This window comes from Myotis myotis, unplaced genomic scaffold (genome assembly GCF_014108235.1).
Source record: "Myotis myotis isolate mMyoMyo1 unplaced genomic scaffold, mMyoMyo1.p scaffold_m19_p_17, whole genome shotgun sequence".
NCBI lineage: Eukaryota > Metazoa > Chordata > Mammalia > Chiroptera > Vespertilionidae > Myotis > Myotis myotis.
The window spans coordinates 23,106,137-23,127,649 of NW_023416321.1; the positions used below are offsets into that span (position 1 = coordinate 23,106,137).

At 40.5% G+C, this 21,513-nt stretch overlaps 2 protein-coding genes across 5 annotated transcripts in view; one reads left to right on the forward strand and one right to left on the reverse strand.

The window, feature by feature from the left end:
• ACACA (acetyl-CoA carboxylase alpha) overlaps nucleotides 1–21,513 on the reverse strand; it is a 277,027-nt gene that overhangs the window by 241,345 nt on the left and 14,169 nt on the right. The gene's annotated exons all lie outside the window — the stretch shown is intronic.
• On the forward strand, nucleotides 2,958–19,520 carry CUNH17orf78 (chromosome unknown C17orf78 homolog). Its single transcript, XM_036340352.1, has 7 exons — nucleotides 2,958–3,015; nucleotides 3,996–4,082; nucleotides 5,020–5,265; nucleotides 12,645–12,797; nucleotides 14,372–14,496; nucleotides 14,954–15,076; nucleotides 18,073–19,520. Exons 1-7 carry the CDS (start codon nucleotides 2,958–2,960, stop codon nucleotides 18,145–18,147), a joined length of 867 nt encoding a protein of 288 aa, XP_036196245.1. The 3' UTR covers nucleotides 18,148–19,520.

The window sequence follows — 21,513 nt, forward strand, 5'->3', positions numbered from 1 at the left end:
GTTTGCTGCCAATGTCTCTGGTCAAACAGTAATGCCTTCTACACCTGCATGTCCAAGATAGGAAAGTCTTATCAGGTCAGGCCAAAGTTAAACCAAGGGAAGAAAAGTGCCTTAATAGAAAATGGGACTATGAAGAGTTCCCTGTCCTGGTAGCTGCCATAGTTCCAACTTTCTTAAGTAGCAATCAGGGCACATGCCTGTGTTGCAGGCTTGATCCCCAGAGTGGGGTGTGCAAGAGCAGCCCATCAATGATTCTCGCTCATCATTGATGTTTCTATCTCTCTTCCTCTCTCTGAAATCAACAAAAACATATTTTAAAAAATAAAGAAACCAAAACAGAGGCCAGAGAAATTAAATGACTTACTCAAAGTGATTCAATCTGATCTAGAACCTAGGTATGCCTTTGGCTACTTGTCAAGTGCTCCTCCCACCGACCCACCCTGATTCATTTAGTTATTCCGTTTCCTAATATCTTCCAGTGTCACATCTCTCATAAGACTCACCTATGTTACAGCTTTTTTTCCTTCTAAATTTGACATTTTTGTTGTAGGGAAAGGAGATCAGGTGAGATATCCTTTCCTCCACAGATATTCTAAACACAAAACTAGTCAAAATATCTAATAATAGAGAACAGTCTGGGTCTATTTCTCTGAGAGTTATTTTGACTTGTTAATGTAGCTCTGCCACTGTATGGCTGCTCCAACACAAAGGCTGACGTTTGAGCCTCTGTGACACAAAGGAAAAGGGAAGGGTCTGAAAGTTGATAAAAGAATATGCTTGTCCCTTCTCTTTGTCCAAGCACAAGGTCTCTTTAGAGAAGAGTGAGCTCTTCTGCCACCTTGTGACAGAGAATGAGAATAGTGGGCCCTCAGATCCTTTCCAATCCCCCCCTCCAGGTGGCAGCATTGCCACATGGCATCTAGGAATTCACAGAAAAAAAATGAAATAAAGTTGACAGGGGGAAGTTTCTTAAACTATAAGGGAGCAGAGAATCATGTAACCATGTTGAGGAAATAGTAACCAAAACCCATGTGCCTTACCCCTAGCAGAATCAGGCAACTGTGGCAGGGAAAAAGGAATGCGATCATGCTGCTCTGGACCAGTAAGACTTGAAGTACTTATGTTCCCTCTACTTAGCTGGCCTCACTTCTCTGCTCCCTTCCATAGCAAAATTCCTTGAAAAGATTATGTACACATATTCAGCTCCAACTCCCTCTCAGCCTCTCCTACTTCCACCACTCTGCTGAAACTGTTCTTATAGATTTGTCAAATATAGTGGACAGTCTGTTTTCATCATACACGCCTCTCAGCATTTGACCAACTGATCATTTCTTCCTTGAAATACTCGCCTTTCTTGGCTTCTATGGCATTCACTCTCTCGGTTTTCTTAGCTCAAATGTCACCTCCTCAGAGAAGTCTTCCCTGACCACCCTATTTAAAGTGGCCTCTGCCAGTAACCCTTCATCTCATATTCTGTTCTTTGCTTCACAACAACTATCACAATCTCTAATTATCTTATATATGTATTTGTATATTGTTTATTATTAGCCCTTTGCACTATTTTATTTTTCACCAGGTTTGTTGTCTGCTTTCCATCTTTTCATGTGAACATAGACTTGATCTTGCTCACTGCTAGAATAGTGTCTAGCTAGCACATAGTAGGCCCACAATAAATACTTGCTAAATGAAAGGCACTGTGGCTGAATGTTCAGCACTTCTCCTCCTTCCAATTTCAGGCAACATGTTGCCCTTTGGTGACAAATATCTTTCCCTTTTTGTTTTCCAATATTTCTCTTAATGCTCTATTTAGCCATATTTCAACCTGAGTTAAAATGTCAGGCAGCAGGGTAACATTTAAATCATGATTTGACTCAGATCTAATGAATTCCCTCATGGAATGTCCCTATTCATCATTATCAATCGGAGTGTTGGCCTCTGGAACCTTCTTTCACATAGCCAAACCTATGTTTACTCCAATGGAGTACATTTACAGTGGGTAGAGAGAATACAGAGGCTCTGGGCTTAGGCAGAGGACCTAAATACATCCTCATTTCTGCTTTATGATCCATCTACCTATACTGTCACAAAGTCTACATAGTATTATTGAAATATGCAAGTTTTAAATATCTCCAACAACAGTTATCTGTCTAGGAAAACCTTCCCAAACTGCAGGCAGTCTCTCTCATCTAGGGTATTTAGCTCTTCTTCACAACCTCTCAGCCCAATAGTCATGGGAAGGTGGTTTACCTATACTCACTTCACTATTCAGGGGTGTGAAAATGTACAAAACTAGACAGGTATGTCTGTGCTGATGTAATTCTATGTGTGTAACTGTGAATGAATACTAGAGATCATTTGGTCAGAATATTTGCAGAGGAAAAAATTGAGATGCGGAGAAATCAAGCAATTTTCTCAAGAGGACGTAGTTAATAATAGCCTGTATTAGAACCCAGTTCTCGTAATTCCTAGTGCAGTGCTTTCTCCAGTGCAACTCACCAACTTATTCAGTCCGAGTTTCCTGCATTACTCTGTAAATCACTTTCCTTATTTGAAATCTCTTTATCTCTGTATGTTGATGTGTAAATCTATATGCCTGTCTTAGTGAGCATGCTTGTGAATGTCTACGTGTCTACCTGCAAGTATTTATAAAGCATATCACTGGGCGTTTATGCCCTTTCTCCTAGGGAAACCTCTGGCTAATTACGGTTTCTTATGTTGGCAGCAGTGATTAGGGAAGACCTTCTGAGTCAATCATTAACAAGCAGACTTAGTCCTCTCTCCAATCAGCTCTATTCCTGGGTCTTCATGAAAGGGGGCAAGATAATTAGGGTGGAACCAGACTCTCCCAGGGTCAAACTTGGTTCTAGGGCAGTGAAAATGCCTAGAGACAAAGCTATAAGGGGCAGTGACAGATCAGCAGCATACTGTTTCTGCAAGGAGCATGTGCTCAAGCTGACATGGATACCATCTTGGTCTTCAGCCTAATCATTACATCCTATGATGCCAACAAGAAAGGTAAGTACTACTCTAGCCTAATCTCCTGGAAAATCCAAAGAGAGACCTAGAAAGTGTTTGGGGTCTCTTCTGGCAAATAGAGATATAGCCAATACTCAGTTGGCAATGCTTTCCAATCATCCTATGTGTCCTCTTGCAGGACTGCAACTTATTCAACCCAGAAAGATAGCTGTCTGTTTCATGGGTAGAAGCCTTCAGAGAATGTCTTGTTCATGTAACTAACATCAGAGTCCTTTCACATGGCTTTCTCTCCTGGAGGGTGCTGTCACAAATTCATAGTCCCTCATAAGATGTCTTCCTTTTTAAGGTGTTACATCCAAATATATGGGGATGCTCTTGGGAGGGGAGAGCTAAGAAAAGGGTGGTGTGGAGGTGAAATGGCACTATTTTCTGCTCTTTGGTAACTGTTCATTTAAAACATGATTTTTCAAAGTGTCCTAAACATTTCATCTCTATAATTAGCTTACCAGAGTTAAGGCCAAAGAGTATAATGTGCAGTAGTAGCAAATTTAGCAAATGAAAAAAACTCACAAAAAAAAGAAGAAAAAAAGAAAAAGAAAACTCACAACACCTTGTGAGTTATATGGCAAAAAGCATAAATAACTATGACCTATGGTTCCATAGAATTCAGAAAGATACCTTGTTCAAGGTTACGCTTAATAAACTTTCAAAAGTTTTAAAACAAGAACAGGAAGGAGAAGAAGTAATAACCAGTGTTTGAAGGAAAGGTTGGTTAGTCTTTCATTAATTAACTTCATTTAACTCTATTTTACCTCCCCACCCCCAAGGATAATAGATTGGTACTCAATTTTCTTCATACTAGTCTAACTTCTTCTTGTATATACTTTTAAGTCTTTGGGAAAAATTTTTATATTACCAATTGCAAGCTTTGAGAGAAGGAACTACATTATTTTGTATCTCCCTCTCCAGTGCCTAAAATTCTAAACAGTAAAGCCTGACCTTTTTTTTTTCACTTCCAGAACTCAGAGATAGCCATTGTCAAGTGGAACAGCTCCCTGGGCTCTTCTCAACGGGTATGAGAAGCACCAGGGATGTGCTAATGTCAGGTATGGAATAAGCTCTCCCTTCCTGAAAAAAAAAATCACTTTGCCAGAAAGTTTTTACTTTTAAAAGATGCCTATCTCTCCCATTCCTAGCTCAGATCTCAAATACCCTATTTTAAAGATATGTATTCCCCCCAAAAGCTTTCTGAAAACCAATTTTTTAAAATATATTTTATTGATTTTTTTACAGAGAGGAAGGGAGAGAGAGAGAGTTAGAAACATCGATGAGAGAGAAACATCGACCAGCTGCCTCCTGCACACCCCCTACTGGGGATGTGCCCACAACCAAGGTACATGCCCTTGACCGGTATCAAACCTGGGACCCTTCAGTCCACAGGCCGACGCTCTATCCACTGAGCCAAACCAGTTAGGCCTGGAAACCAATTTTTGAATTAACTCTTATTAGCTAACGCATGGCTATATAAATCAAAAAAGGGGGTGAAGAACAAGAAGGAGGCAGTACTCAACCCTCTCTGCATTAGAGAAGACAATCTATGAGCATTTCTCTGGGCTGAACTTACTGCAATTACCTATCTTCATGGGATTCATGGTAGGAAGAAAGAAAGGCAGGTTTGTACATTAAGTACCATAAGCACATAGTGAGGGGAAAATCAACTAAAAACAGACAAAAATAACGCAGTGGAGTTTAACGAGTCAATACAGTAAGTAGTTCAGCCATTCAGATTAAGAACCAGCTTCCTGTCCAGGCAGTGTGGTTCAGTGGTTGAGTGTCAACCCAAGAACTGGGAGGTCACAGTTTGATTCCCCATCAGGGCACATACCTGGACTGGGTGCTCAATTCCCAGTGAGGAGCGTGCAGGGGGCAGCTGATCAATGATTCTCTCATCATTAATGTTTCTATCTCTCCCTCTCTCTTCTGTTCTGAAACCAATAAATGTATGCCAGCTTCCTTTGTTCTCTTTGGCTTATCTCTTTGCAGAAGCTCAAGCAGAAGACAACAGGTCCACCTTCGTCCAAATTCTGACTGTGGCTACCCTGCAGTGCCTTGCCTCTGGGAGCAAAGTAAAAGTCAGCCTTGAATATTCAGAGAAAAGGCCAAAGGTCAAGCATACTCTAAAGAACCTGCGAGTTATTGCTGCTCCCCATAGAAACAGCACTGCTTTCCCAAGCTGTCACCTAACCCCCACATCCAACTTTCAGAACGGATCTCTTCTAACAGGCAAAGGTGAGATTGGAAGATGAGGTGAAGGTAGGCATGACTTTTACTTATAACCCTGAATGCAGGTAGAGCTTAGTAGCAGCTAATGCCTCAAGGAAATGGATTATCCTTTCCTTTGGCAAATCTATGTCCTCTCTGAGACTCAATTTTCTAATCTCTAAGGGCCCTTCTAGTCCTGACATGCGGCAATTTTCACATGCTCTCATTTTTGATGGGTCGTCTTTCACAATGGTTATTTGATTTTGATTTACTCTGAATGCACATAGTAAAATGTTCAAACAACACAGGTTTCCAGTGAAAAGTAAATCTCCCTTGTTCTACTTCCTCAGTCCTCTAGTACTCTATCCCTGAGGGAAACCCTATTAACAACTTACTGAGTTTCCTTCCAGAGATATTCTAAGCATGTATGGATGTATATATTTTAAACACATAAGTAGTATCATATCATATACACTATTCAATACCTTGCTTTTTTCCACTTAACAATGTATCATATAGGTTGTTCCATATCAATATGTATAAACTAGAGGCCCAGTGCATGACATTTGTGCATGGGTGGGGTCCCTCGGGGTGGCCTGCGAAGATCAGACCCTAGCTCACATCCCCAGCCTCATAGCACTATCTGGCACCCTGCCTTGGCCTGGTGCCACCCGCTCACCTGCTCCACCATCCCACCGTGGTCCCGCTCTCATCGGGGCCCATTGTGGCCGGCAGCACCTCCACTGTAGCCCACTGCCAGCACCGCTATGCCCGCCATGTTCCGCACCACCCCCTGTTGGTCAGCGCACATCATAGCGAGTGGTCAAACTCCAGGTCGGTCAAACTCCCGCCCGAGGGGACAATTTGCATATTAGGCTTTTATTATAGAGGACAAGTCTCATTCCTTGTAACTGTTGTACAGTATTACATTTTATGGCTATACTATCACCAGTTCCCTATGGATGGATATTTTGGTTGTTTCCAAACTCTTGCAAATACAAACAATGCTGCAAGCAATAATCTTATACATTCTTCTTTATGTGCCTACAATTTATCAATAGGATAAATTCCAAGCAGGGTTGCTGTATCAAAGTTTAATAGATATTGCTAAGTTATCCTCCACGGTGGTTGTTCGGTTTTTCACTTCCACACACATTGAGGGTGCGTGTTCCCCCACAGTTGCTGAGCAATGGCTCTTGACCTCTGCCTTAAGTTTCCCTGCTTCTGTCCTTCCTTCCTTCTCCCACCCATTCTTTCTGTCAACTAGTTTATGATCTATACATTAGTATTGGCAGTTCCCCCTACATACAGGCAATTCCCTAAAGCTACTGTTGCACTGCTGGAAAAAATTAAATGAAACTTGACACTTTTAGAGAAACTGGGGGTTCACCAGCAGAATAATGGGGAGAAACTTTTAAAACTACCATCTGTTTAGAGGACTAGAAATTGGGAAATAAGTGGATAGGTTCTTGGGATGTGGCCCAGTTATAGTAAATTATAAATCCTCACATGACATGAATGTTTTCATTCCTTTATTATACTTTCTAAAGTTCACATGGTAATCACTTTTGTGTGAAAAAAAAAAAAAAAAAACAATACAAAAAACTCTTAAAAACTTAAAAACCTCTGACAGTATTTGGGGGATTTCGGTCATTCAGTGTTAAAGCAAATTAATTCAACCAGATTGTTCTCTTCCTAACATGTGACACCCCCACCCTATGAGTCAATGATAAGTGTGATGGGGAACAGTGAACTTAAGTCATTTTGGAGTCTAGAGCACTTTGTACAGGGTGAATCTTTCTTGGATATAATGCTATGCAGTGTTGGACTCAGAGCAATTAAGATACTAGCTTTTAGAGATTTGGGACAGGGAAAACTGGGAGTTTAAGGGGAGAGATGCCAATGATCAACCTGCCCTAATTCAGCAATTTGCTTTGGGCTAGCCTAGAGTCCAGGGAAGGAGGAAAAGTTTAAGCCAGCGATTTTCAATGGGTGTGCTGCAAGAATTTTTAAGACATGCAATACCTGATTTTTAGTCAGGGGCACTGGCCTGTTTCCCTTAGATTGTTAAATTAAAAAATAGCTGTCCAGTGTGGCTGAATAAAAAATTATACCTATTTATTTTTGTCAGATCAGCAAAAAAAAAAAATCTTTTTTGGGTGTTCCCTGGAATTTTGGTAGTTTCTGTGTGCCATGAGATGGAAAAGGTTGAAAATAGCTGGTTTAAGCTAATACCCTGTCCTATTTGAGCGGTGCAAAGAAAGTAAATGGATATTTGCAGGTTAGTTTGGGGATCTAATCATCAGTCAAGATACATTTCTTAAACAATGATGAATTGCAGACACCCAATTTATGAGTGGAATTTTGAAATATTGCCCCATTTATGAGTATGAAACTGCCTATTCTGAATTCAAACTTACACTGAGTGCCAGGAAGTGACACACTCCAAGTACAGTAGAAATAAGGTACATGGTCAAATTTATAAGGTCATAGAAGAGATGCCCACTATAGACGACATCAGTTTACACAGGAGAATGTCCCAGAAACAGAAGTCAGTACGTGGAAATGTTCCCAGAGCAAAGTAGGAATCTGAAATTGTAAGGATGAGAATGGACTGCAACACAGCTGGTCATCAGAAGATGTGGGTTGACATGCAATCTAGAAAAATATAAGATGGCGACTGTTTGTTACTGTTTATGGAATTTGGCCAAGGAAAAGATCCTCTATTATAAATATTCTGATAATTCTTTCTGATGAAAGAGGACTCGTAGGTCTTTATCACGTCTGATAAGGTTTACACCATCTAGTTCCTATTCCTCAGATTCTATATTAATCAAGAAACTTTCCAATTATGCATTAGGTTTCACAAGAACCTGTAGGTTTAGAAAAGGGTATCTAGAAGAGAAAAACATCATATCTGATTCATTTGACAGACACATTCTCCTATGTAAATATTTTAATGTCATTTTAGTATATAGATTAGATTCCTTGGAATTTGACTGGTGTGAACTAATTCCTATGGTCTGTTTATCCCATGTGAAACGGAGTATAGGAGAAATATTACACAAATGTTTATTCTGATGTTAATGATCACCTTGGACAAGTCACTTAATTTCTCCAGTGCTCAGTTTCTATAGGTCAGTGATGGCGAACCCATGACACGCGTGTCAGAGGTGACACGTGAACTCATTTTTTTGGTTGATTTTTCTTTGTTAAATGGCATTTAAATATGTAAAATAAATATCAAAAATATAAGTCTTTGTTTTACTACGGTTGCAAATATCAAAAAATTTCTATATGTGACACGGCACCAGAGTTAAGTTAGGGTTTTTCAAAATGCTGACACGTCGAGCTCAAAAGGTTCGCCATCACTGCTATAGGTACAAATGAGGGGTCTGACTACATGGTCTGATTTCTATATATGTACAGCTGAGGTTTAGATCCGAAGCACAAACCCAATAGCCCTTTCAACCTGCTAGTATTATTACAGAATAGGCTCTGAAAGAGACTTCCATTTAAATACAATGCACCTAATGTTCCCTTTTTAAAATAAGTGATTTTTTAAGAAAGCAAATCATCATCTCCTAAATCATCCATTTCATAAATTTTGATTTTTGTTTCTCTCATTAAAGTGGGGCATTCATGCCCAAATATCCTTAGCCAAAGAAAAGCTAATATTGCAATTCCATCATCACTGGGAATGGAGAGCTGTATTTACAAATGTGCTCCACCTTAATGCTGTTACCTAGTAGATGAGATCTACTACTAGAGATGAACTGCCAACATGGATGGGCATTAATTCAGAAACTAGGCAAAAATAAAAATATACTGACAGATGAAGAAGCCTATTAAGTAGACTTTGCAACAGTGGCCCCAGAAGGTGGGAAGACATGCTATAGTGAAATACCATTATCCCTATGGTTAGTGGGCACAGTTCTACTTAGAAGATCTCTAGGTTTTTCCTCCTCCTCCAATCATAATATCACTTAGTGTGCAGAGTGTTTTCACCTGCTTTCTCATCTTCACATCACCCGTATGAAATAGGTAGATCAAGGATTATCCTTTATAATAAAGAGCTAATGTGCTAATTAGACTGAACAGCAGAACGACCATCTGGGGCTGCAAGGGCCGGGCCCCTTGCATGAATTTCGTCCATTGGGCCTCTAGTTTTATTATAACCATCTTACAGACAAGGAGACCAAAACTCAGAGAACTTAGGTGACTTGTCCAAAGTGAAATTTGCTTATCTTCAGCTCATCAGTCTCATAAAACATATGTTATCACTTCAGAGACCTGACTGGCACTATGCTGAAAATACTTCACATAATTTCCTTGTTTTTTTCTTTTGAAACTGTGGCTCTTTGTCTCTATCTTTGCTAACACTGCCTTCCTGATTACAATGAAATCAAGGATGAGTCCTTACCCTGTAATTTCATGTACAGTGTCTGGTACTGTGGCCACTGGTCTCTGAAGTAAGGAACTATCATTTTCACATGGACTTAATCAAGACATGGGAGAGTAATTTAGAAACATCAAGTAGGACTTACAGACCTCAATTTAATAAGCAATGATAAGAGACCATTCAAAATGGAATAGGAACCACTGTCTGAATTGGATTAGGTCAATTCCGGAGGCAAGTGAAGTTCATTCCAGACTACAGCCAGAATTTGTCTGCATCATCTCATCACTTCCACAGATGGTCTGAGTCACCATCATCACTCCATTGGATTTCTGCAATAGCTTCCTAACAGGTGACTCTGCTTCTACCCTTGCCCCGCTACAGTCTCTTTCAGTGATCCTTTAAAAATAAAACCATCATGTCATTCCTCTGCTCAAATCTTGTAATGGATCCCCATTTCTTTTTTAAAAATATGTTTCTATTGACCTGAGAGAGAGAGGCAGGGAGAAGGAGAGAGAAAGAGAGAAACATCAATCGGTTGCCTCCCCAAAGCACTCAACCAGTGATCAAACCCAGGTATGTGCCCTGACCAGGAATCAAACCCGGTGACCTTTCAGTGCACAGGATGGGAAAACGCTCAACCACCCGAGCCACACCGGGCAGGACTGGATCCCCATTTCAATCAGAATAAAACCAAAGTCCTTAAACTAGCCTACAAGGCCCTCAGTGATATGGGTCCATTTCCTTCAGTGGTTCTCAACCTTGGCTGCACATTAGAATCACCTAGGAATCTTTCTAAAATCCTGATTTCTGGGCCTCATCCTCCGGAAATTGTTTCTTTGTTACTAATGTTGTGGCCCCACCCCACAACAAAGAAACAGAATTTCCAGAGGATGAGGCCCAGAAATCAGGATTTTAAAAAGATTCCCAGTTGATTCTAATGTGCAGCCAAGGTTGAGAACCACTGCTTTAGATCCTTATCTCCTACTCCTGCCCCCTTGGTCACTCTACTCCAATCTCACTGGCCTCCTTGCTTGTCCTCTAAAACTGTAACATGCCAGACATCTCTGCCTATACTCTAGCTCTCGCCTCTGCCTAGGTCACTACAACAGGTCCTTGAATAACATCATTTCGTTATAACATTGATGGGGAAAAATTGATTTCCACTAGGGCAGTGATGGTGAACCTATGACATGTGAACTCATTTTTTTTGGTTGATTTTTCTTTGTTAAATGGCATTTAAGTATATAAAATAAATACCAAAAATATAAGTCTTTGTTTTACTATGGTTGCAAATATCAAAAAATTTCTATATGTGACACGGCACCAGAGTTAAGTTAGGGTTTTTCAAAATGCTGACACGCCGAGCTCAAAAGGTTCACCATCACTGCACTGGGGCCACTGTCTGTGTGGAGTTTGCATGTTCTCCCCAGCCTGCAAGGGTTTCCCTCCGTACACTGGTTTCCTCTCACACCCCAAAGACGTGCATATTACGTGACTTGGTGTATCTGCATTGCTCTAGTCTCCTTGTGGGTGTATGTGAGGGTGCCCTGAAGTGGAAGAGCTCCCTGTCCAGGGTTTTCCCCCGCTGAGTGGCTGGGATAGGCTCTGGCCACCCTCAACCCTGAACTGGCATAAGCAGCTTAGAAAAGAATTATCTTGCTTTTTTAAAATTAATATTTATTAAATATATGTATAGTTCACATTTATTTCAAAGTTTAATATTATAAGTGTTTGGGGTCTTTAGAAATTTGGTGACTTTTTTTTTTATCAGAAATATGCCATAGGAACCCAATTCTTGTTTATATCAGTTAGCCTATGGGACAACTGGTTTTGTTATATGTCATTTCGCCTTAAAGTCACAGTTTCCAAACCTAGCGACAACATTAGTGAGGACTTACTATACCTTCCAGGTATCTGCATGGCTAGTCCCCTCACCTCCTTCAAGTCTTGGCTCAATTCTCACCTTCTCAATGAAACCAGCCTACACTGCATGTTGCCAAACCACTGCCCACCTGCACCGCATCCCTAGACTGCTCCCTTAATTTCCTCTACTTTTTAAAATATTATTTTTATTTTTTTATTGATTTAAGATAGGAAGGGAGAGGAAGAGGGAGGGCGAGATAGAAACATCAATGATGAGAGAGAATCATTGATCGGCTGTCTCCTGAATGCCCCACACTGGGATGGAGCCCGAAACCTGGGCATGTGCCCTGACCGTGAACCAAACAGTGACCTCCTGGTTCATAGGTCAATGCTCAGCCACTGAGCCATGCCAGCTGGGCACCTTCCTCTACTATAATTTTTTTTCCTTTGTAGCACATACCATAAAATTTACTCTATTTATTGTGGTCTGCTTCCCCCTCCTCCCCTCAACCCTTTCTCTCCTTTACTCCTTCCCTGGCTAGAATGCATCCAACTGATATATCCAAAGTAATGAGTCTCTGGCACATAATAGATACAGTATTCATTTTTAATTATTTGCAGAATGAATGAAATTGAGGCGTGCATGTAGCTGGGTGGTCTTTCCTTCTTCTTCCAACTCCTTTGGCTTTCCCCGATCCCCTCTCAGAGTAATTGACTTACACTCCACCAGACAAACTTGCAGCAGTCATTAAGGCAAATGATAACATTTCATGCTCCTCCTTGGACTTTGGAGCCATCTTTTTAAAAGATGGAAACTTTGAACAGTGTTACACCCTCCATCCTTATTATTATTATGGCCTTAAGAATGATAGGCAAACAAGATATGGTCTACTCCTCCGCTTTGATCCTACATTAGTCAAAGGCCTCCTGGGGATTTTAATCCATATCTCTTATTAGTATCTCTATTCTCATTTACTCTTGGCATTATTTGGAGCTGACACCCTAAACCTATGGACAGGTCAATGGGGCCACAGTGAGAAGTTTAGTATCATCTTGGGCAGAGCTAGGGTCTTTTGTCAGATAAAATCAAATGCAGGATAAAGTTTTCTCAGTTGTCCTTTCATTCTTTCTTTTTTTATAGCTTTTTTACCAGGGATCTTCCAATGTAAGGTCTACCCAGCAATGAGGACTTCATTAGAGGCTTTTCCCACCACTACCACCTCCATAACTCCAGGGAATAAAGAAGGAGAGAAAACTACAAGTATTGATGATTTTTCTACCCCTTTGAAACAAGGTACAGAATAAGTAATGGTGAGACAAGAACAGAAAGAAAAACATTTTTAACCCCAGCATTAGCCTGGGTCTCCTAGGATTTTCCTGGAGGTTGAGAAGTTACACAGAGTTTCTATTAGAAAAACCACTCCATTTCTTATGGAAAAAATCAGTTTCTCTATAAAGAAGGTCCCAGAAATGTTTGTAGTTTAATACTTGATAATAATAAATGACTGTTACTGCTTTATGTATTTACTATTCTACACTTTTTTATCATTGCTTTAGAGTGTACTCTTTCTATTTATAAGAAAAGTTTGCTGTAAAACAGTATGTTGTGTTAAGCCAGCAGCAGCCTCATACATCCTGTGTTTACTGTCTCTTGATTATACCCTTTTCTCTTGTGCTTGATTTAATCTCAGGTTGTTTTATAAATTTTGTGTAGCTTAAATGTACAGTGTTGTACCAAGTCTACAGTAGTGTACAGTAATGTCCTAGATCTTCACATTCACTCACCCACTCACTCCCTGACTCACCCAGAGCAACTTCCAGATTTGCAAGCTCCATTCATGGTAAGTGCCCTGCATAGATATACCATGTTTTATCTTTTACACTGTATTTTTACTGTACCTTTTCTATACACAAATACCAATGTGCTACAATTGCCTACAGTATTCAATACAGTAACGTGCTGTACAGGAGCAATACACTATACCATATAGCCTAGGTGTGTAGTAGGCTATACCATCTAGGAAGTGTAAGTGCACTCTCTCATTTTTGCTCAGTGATGGAATTGCCTAATGATGCATTTCTCAGAATGTATCCCGGTTGTTAAGGGGCATATGACTGTACTAATAGTGCTTACCTCAACACCAATGAGCTAATCTTGCACCCAGATTTGGGGACAGAATGAAATGTATTTATGTGGGAGGTAATACCAGCCACTGCATGTATAGACAGGCGACATTTACACACTAAGCAATTATTATAGTGATGGCAACAACCAAGTGCATGTTTCATCTGCACGGCTTTTAGAAATGACCTTCCCTAAATTGGCTAGAACTCAAATTCTGTAAGATTCTGGCTTGGGTTACATCCTAGTTCCTACCAGGAGAAAAATAAATATGAGACTAGTAATAACAAGATGCATATAAGCCATTTGTCCCCAAATTTGACTTATGACCCAGGAGCAATGCCAACTCACCTTTGTTCCTCCTATGCCCCACTAAAGCCACGAGGAGCAAAGGAGGGTGATTTTCTAGGTAGAGACCCTGAGAGGGCTCCTGGTGAAAGAAGAGTTTAGAATTCCTTGGGCACTCCCACCCCTTTCCTCTCTTGAGAGCAGTGCAAGAATGGGTCCTACTTGATCATGGAAAAATCCCAAATCCCAGGGAAGGTGACACTCTGAGATTGGAGCAGAGCCCATGATGCCCACCCCACTCCTGACTCCAAGTCTGAACTGGAAACTGGGCCTCCGCCTCTGAATCTAGCTGGACCCCTCTTAGTCATGTGAGCCAAGAGTCCTTCAAATCAGAGGGTTGATCTCTTCCCTCTCTCAAATTCTCTTTCTCCCTCTTCTACTCCACTCTCTCCTTTTAGACACAGATGAAAATCTAGAGAAGAGGCAAAAATGGAGCATTGTGGTCAAATTTCTGATTGCTGGCACTCTGTTGTTCAGTGGAATCGCTATTACAGTGTTTGTCATTTTTGAAGTTCCATGTCCTGTAAGTTTGCTGATGTATTGGGTCCTTGGGCTTGATCTATAAAAATCTCCTTTTCCAGAGGCAGGTTGGCATAATAAGAAAAACATACTGTAGACTTTGGAGTTTGGACAGACCTACCACTCACATTCACTGAGTGGCTTTGAGAAAGTTGCTTGACTTGTCCAACCTCAGTAGTCTCATCTTTAAAATGGGACTAATGATATTTGCCTCTTATGGTGGTTATGAGGTTAACTGAGATCCTGTGTGACAGGTGCCTGGCACATAGAAGGTCCTTGCTAAATGTGAGTTCCTTTCCTTTGCTGTACTTGTACATTCTCTAGAGAGGATAGAGCCAATAGGACAGAATAGTTTCTTTAGAAGAGATAATTTTCTTTAAACGGCCCAACATGAGGTTTGGAAGATAATCAAATGCATACCAGCCACCTAAAGTTAATACCAGTCATTTTTCTCCCCTCAGTGTCAATGCCTAAGAACCAGAGAACTATGCCAATGCCGGCGATTGTGGGGAAGGCAAAGGAAGGAAGGCCAACAACCTGAGGCAGCTGAATCCCAGCCTCACTCTCAGCCAGAGAAGGAAAGTGTTCTCTGTATGGTTTGTGCATTTGCTCGGAGAAAATGGGTCTAACATATAAGTGCTGGGAGACAGGAAGCTGCTTCTGTTACGAAGCAAATGTGGTTAATTGTTTTGTGTGTCAGGAAATAGGTAGGTATTTGTATGCTATTTTCTTACCATTAGCCCAGCCATAACACGGTAGGGTACATACTGAAAATGCAGATTCCTGGGCCCCAGATATAATGAATCAGGAATTTTTAACATGATCCCTATGTAGAGGTGAATTTACTGTAAAATTAATGATGCTTAAGCTTCAGGAACCATGGGACCTTGTATCCAATTTTGTATTTTAAAAAGTATATCATTTTTCTTTTTTAAAAAATGTTTTATTGATTTCATTTTTTGTTGTTACTAATCCTCATCTGAGGAAATTTTTTCCATTGATTTTTAGAGAGAGTGGAAGGAAGGGGTAGAGACAGAGAGAGAGAAACATTGATGTGAGAGAGACACATCAATTGGTTGCTTCCCATGTCCGCCCTGACCAGAGCAGGGGATGGAGCCTACAACTGAGGTACGTGCCCTTGACTGGAGTCGAACCCCAGACCCTTCAGTCTGAGGGCTGGCGTTCTATCCACTGAGCCAAACCGTCTAGGGCTTTATTAATTTCAGAGAGAGGAAGAGAGAAGTAGGAATATCATAATTAGAGAGAATCATCTATCAGTATGCCCCTTACTGGGATGGATCCCGCAACCCATGCATGTGCCCTGACTGGGAATCAAACTGTGACCTCCTGGCTCATGGGTTAAAGCTCAGTCACGGAGCCACTCCTGCTAGGCTGTTTTCTTTTTCTTAAGAAAAGCTCCCCCAAACCTATAAGAGCTTCAGGGACCACAACTATGTGTCCATCCCTGCCCGTAGGTAACTCTTACATACACCAAAGTTTAGGAACCACTACACTTGAACACAGTTTGATTTTTGGCAAAACAGCTTTTTTCCTCCATACCCTTGGGTTTCCTGACAAGATTATAAATTCATGTTGCCCTTTAGTGTCTGAAACAGACACTACCCGACTGGTTCAGCTCAGCTGCTTTAAATCCAATTTCCCCATGAAGAGTGGATTCAGCCTTTGCATATAAGAAATTGATGGGCACCTTCTCTACAACAACTACAAGACAAAGAGACTAGGTCTCCAATACTTTCTAAATTAAGAATGGTACCCACTTTTGTAGAATTACAACATTAAGAATGGGTCTCAAAGATTAAGTGTCCAGGATGGTACACATGCTGCTACCCTTTAATTCTGTTTTGGCTGCACATATCAATAATCAACCATAGTGCAACTAGAAGATGAGTAAGTTCTGGAAATCTAATGCATAGAATAGTGAGTACAGTCAACAATACTGCATTATGCTCTTCACAATTGCTAAGAGACTAGATCTTAAATGTTCTCACCACAAAAAAGAAAAGATAATTATGTCCCGTGATGGAGGTGTTAGCTAAAGCTACAGTAGTAATCATATTACAATATGTAAATATGTCAGATCAACACATTGTACACCTTAAACTTACACAATGTTATATGTCAATTATATCTCAATTTTTAAGAAATCAAGCACAGCACTCTTTCCACCCAGGAATGGTATCAGAATCTTTCTTATCACATTGCATCAGACACTCAATGCCAACTTATTTGTCATCTCTAGTTTAGGTTAATATTTTTCATAATTTTGTTTCTTTTATATATATATATATATATATATATATATATATATATATATATATATATATTTCCTTTATTGATTTCAGAGAGGAAGGGAGAAGGAGAGAGAGAGAGATAGAAACATCAATGATGAGAGAGAATCATTGATTGGCTGCCTCCTGCACACCCCACACTGGAGATCAAGCCCGCAACCTGGGCATGTGCTCCTGGCTGGAATCGAACCTGAGACCCTTCAGTCCGCAGGCCAATGCTCTGTCCACTGAGCCAAGCCAGCTAGGGCATTGTTTCTTCTAATATTGGATGATGAGCTCATGTAAATTAGTATGATTTTGTCATCTGGTATATTTTTAGTTCTTTACTCCAATCTACATTATCATTTCTACTGAATATTGGAAAAAACTGGTCTGAAGGGGACTATAAAGTTTAGTTTAGAATTACAGGAAACCATGAAGCAGCAACTCTGAATTTTTCCCATGAACAAAATAAGCTGCTAAATAATAAAAGAAATTAATAAAAATAGTAATAAGTAATTTTATACAAATTGCCTTATTTGAGCCACATAGAAATCATGGGAGGGAGCTAGGACAGAAATATACATTTTTATTGATACTTACACTGATGCCCAGAGAGGTTATGTGACATTGCCAAGGTCACACAGGTGGTAGAAACAGAACTGAAGTCCAGGTCTTTTCATTCCTATACTGGATTTACTGGCTTATTCATCTATTCCATAAAATTTTACCGAAAGTGCCAATTTTACTTCTGTGTGCCAAGTTCCCACTTTCCAGAGGCTTACAGTCTATGTTCATAACAAGTTAGCATTTAGAAAGTACATACAAAATCAGATGGGGCATGGAGTCAGGTGTAGTGAGAATGGAAAAGGATTAGTAAAAAATATGTGGTCCCTTAGACCTAGGTCTCTGCTGCTTTTCCAACAGAGTGAGATTGTTTGGGCCTGATTCAAGGAATGAAGTAGAATTGTTGTGCAGCTGGGATCCAAAGTATCTGCAGACCCAGGGCCTTTTCCATCCAAGGCAAATAGGTCAAGTAAGGGGTAGATGGGGCTCTTTGTTGGTAGGTTATAGGGTCCAACAAATTGTAGGTTTTCATACTAAGTGCACCTTGCAGATACTTTCTCTGTGTAAGCACAATAACTTTCCCTAGAATTATTGGGAAGCAAAGAGGAAAAATGATGAGTACTTGGAATTATACAGGGTTTTGTACTTAGCTATTTTTTGGCGCTACATTAAAAAATACCCATTTGCATCCTTCTTTATCTTTCCTATTTTCTTTTGATCTCTAGGTTGGACAAAATGCTCCCAACTCAAACTCAATGAAAGCTGCCGGAATCACTGTTATCCACCAGACATACTTCTGAGAAGTTCTGCTCTGTCTCACACACTGCATGATGGATACTATACTGTCTTCTCACTATTATTAATCAAGATGGGCAGATTCTTGCCATTTCTGCACTCGTATCTTCAGCAGGAACATTGCAATCAATCAGTAATGCCAGGCCAATGAAGGGGGAGCCTAGGCTTATCAATCAATTATCCTCATGCCACTGGTACTGACTGAGTCACAAGCCTCTGAGATTCACTTTGTACTTCCATAAAAGTGGATATCTTCTCATCCCATCAAGTGAAAACAGAAAGTCTTCCCTAAAAGGTTTAAACACAGCCTCCAAGGAATGGCGAAGAGCAGCCACAAGTGTGGCACAGTTCACCAACTCCTCTGTTATCTTCACGGGTGACTTCATGCTCACTGACTCTCAACTGGCTTAGGGTGGTGGTTCTGTTTTCCCAAGGTTTTATGATTGAGCCTCTGCCACCACAAGTAGCTATGAACACACTGATGATGAAGGGAATGTGAATTTAAGCATTCCAAGGTGTTAGAGACTGCATATCATAGGACCCATATGAGGTCTCCTGATAATGCAGAGTTCCTAAAGTGGCCCTGATATTGTACCCTACCATAGAGTGAGCAGTGTACATTCTGAATAAGGTCACGGGGGCAATGATTATCATAATCATTCTCAAGGAGGTACAGCTATAAGTCAAGTCTGACCTGCTTAAGTAAGAGTTTGGTAAGAAAGTGGAAAGAGATTATGCCAAAGCAGGATTTAGGTAAAAAGGGAATGTTGGGGGCAGATAAAACTGTTACCCTGCCTTTTTTCATAAAAGGCTGAAACCATTCTATTTTGTTGTGGTGAAATGTGCCTGTTTCTAAATAATTCTGTTTTCTTAGTTCTCTGATAAAAACCATATACTAATTGTAGTTTTCTTTTACTTCAAATATTGTCCAAAAAATAATGATTCTCAAAACTGTACCAACAGAGGAATATATCTTGCCATAAACCCTGAATTAATATTCAAGCAAGTCTGGAAAAGATGGAACAGAAATAAAGCATGATTGATGGTAGTTTTCAAGGAAGCCCTAGAGACCCTTTAGGCATCCTAAAGTCCATGGAGCCTTGAAAATACAGCAGGTGAAGACAACAGAGCACTGGGGCTTGCACTTGAATAAATGAGTATATGATTTGCACACTTCCACTGATTCACATCACCTCCAGTTTATCCTGCAACCTGTGGTTCAGTCTGACCATGAAATAGGAAAAACAAAACAAACAAAAAACAAAAACTTGTTCCTTCCCAAGACCATGAGGGAGGATGATAAGAAGCATTCTATACTTAGAAGCTCTTGGTCTAGAATTGATGCCTACATTCATCCCCACCCTCCCAGCCTCATCCACCACAGATGTCCTTTAATCCAGAAACATGAGATTTTTTTTTTAATAATTTTTATTTCTTAAAGTATTACAAAGAGTATTACATATGTCTCCTTTTTTCCCCCTCCTTGACATTCCCCCAGCCCCTACCTCCCCCCCCCGCCCCCCCCCCCCGGTGTCTTGTGTCCATTGGTTAATCTTATATGCATGAATATAAGTCCTTCGGTTGATCTCTTAATCCCCCCCCAACCCTTCCCAGGCTTCCCACTGTAGTTTGACAGTCTGTTCAATGTTGCTCTGCCTCTGCATCTACCCCTGTTCATCAGCCTATACTGGTCCCCATTATCTGTCCCAACCTCACTGGAGCAGTCCCAACCTCACCAGGGCCGTCTCAGCCTCACCGGGGCCGTTTCAACCTCACCGGGGTCATCCCGACCTCACTGGGGCCGTCCCGACCTCACCGGGGCCGTCCCGACCTCGCCAGGGCCGCTTCAACCTGACCTGGGCCATCTCGACCTCACCGGGGCTGCAGAAACATGAGATTTATCAGGAGATGAAATCTGGGGCAAAGTCTACACCCATTAATGCTTCTGCAAGAGTAAAATTTAAATAACATTTATAGTGACTTTCTTTAAAGAAATTCACAGATGGGATCAAAATCATTTATTTTGCTTTAGGAACTTGTTTCCCCTGAGGGAAGGCCCCTCTGAGGATTTTCTGACTCCCTAATCGGTGATCATTTAGAATCCCCGTATTCTCTTAACAGAGGAGATCTCTGAAAACTAAGAAATGGACGAGAGAAATAGCAGAAGGGAGGGGAGCTTGGGATGGGCAACTCAGTCTGCAGATCACTTCACAGCAGGACACAATTCTCCCTGTCACCACTATAGAGTAGGCTATAGTCTCAACTTGATAAAACACTCTTTGTGTGGCGTGCCAATTATTCCTCTGGGAAGTGACTAGTTGGCAAGATTTTTATTTCAAGTTCTTTTTCATTAAGTTACCACCCTTTGTTTTTCAATTATTAAAGTACATTATCATTACAACAATATTTAGAAAATACTGGAAAATCTAAAAGTAAAAATATTATAACTAATCCTTCCTCCCAGAGATAACCACTGTTAATACTTTGATGTACCTCTTTATAGATATTATATATATACATATACATATATATATATATATATATAATCCTTATACATAAAAAGACACATATTACACAAATAAGATCATACTCTTTATACCATTTTAAAGTTGCCATCTCTTTTTTGGTTAGCATATTACTGCTATATTCCAGTCAAGTCTTAGAAAGGACTAGAAGTCATTCCACCGTTTCTAAGGGTCTAAATCACCTCAATAGTTTTTTTTTAATCCTCACCAGAGGATATGTTTTTCATTGATTCTAGAGAGAGTGGAATGGAGAGGGAGAGGGAGAGGGAGAGGGAGGGAGAGAGAGAGAAAAAGAGAAACATCAATGTGAAAAAGATACATACATTGACGAGTTGCTTCCTGGACATGCCCTGACTGGGAACTGAACCCAAAACCTGGGTATGTGCCCTGACCAGGAATTGAACCCACAACCCTAACCAACTGAGCCACACCAGCAAGGGCACCACAATACTTTTTGATAGATGCAATGATTACGGTAGGAAGTTGCTTAGGGCAGAGAAGGCACATTAACAGAAACTTCCAATTTAAACTTTTGAAGGTATTGCTGAATGACATTAATCGTTGTATGTGTGTGTTTGTTAAAGCATGACTTATTCAATATAAACTTAAAATATACAATCTTATATATTTTGCCATTTCTTCATTTTTTAGATACACCCGTGTTCTCAAAAAATCAACATGACCCAGGACCAGGCCATTAGGGTCCCTTCTTTTCTGTACACCTAGGCTAGTGCAAGAGGCTACTAATCACAGAGGGACTTAAAAGGTGGCTCTAGACCTAATTGTTCTTCCCCTTCTCCCATCTTGGTTTTGAGCCCCTTTAAGCACCCTCCAGCAGATTCTGAC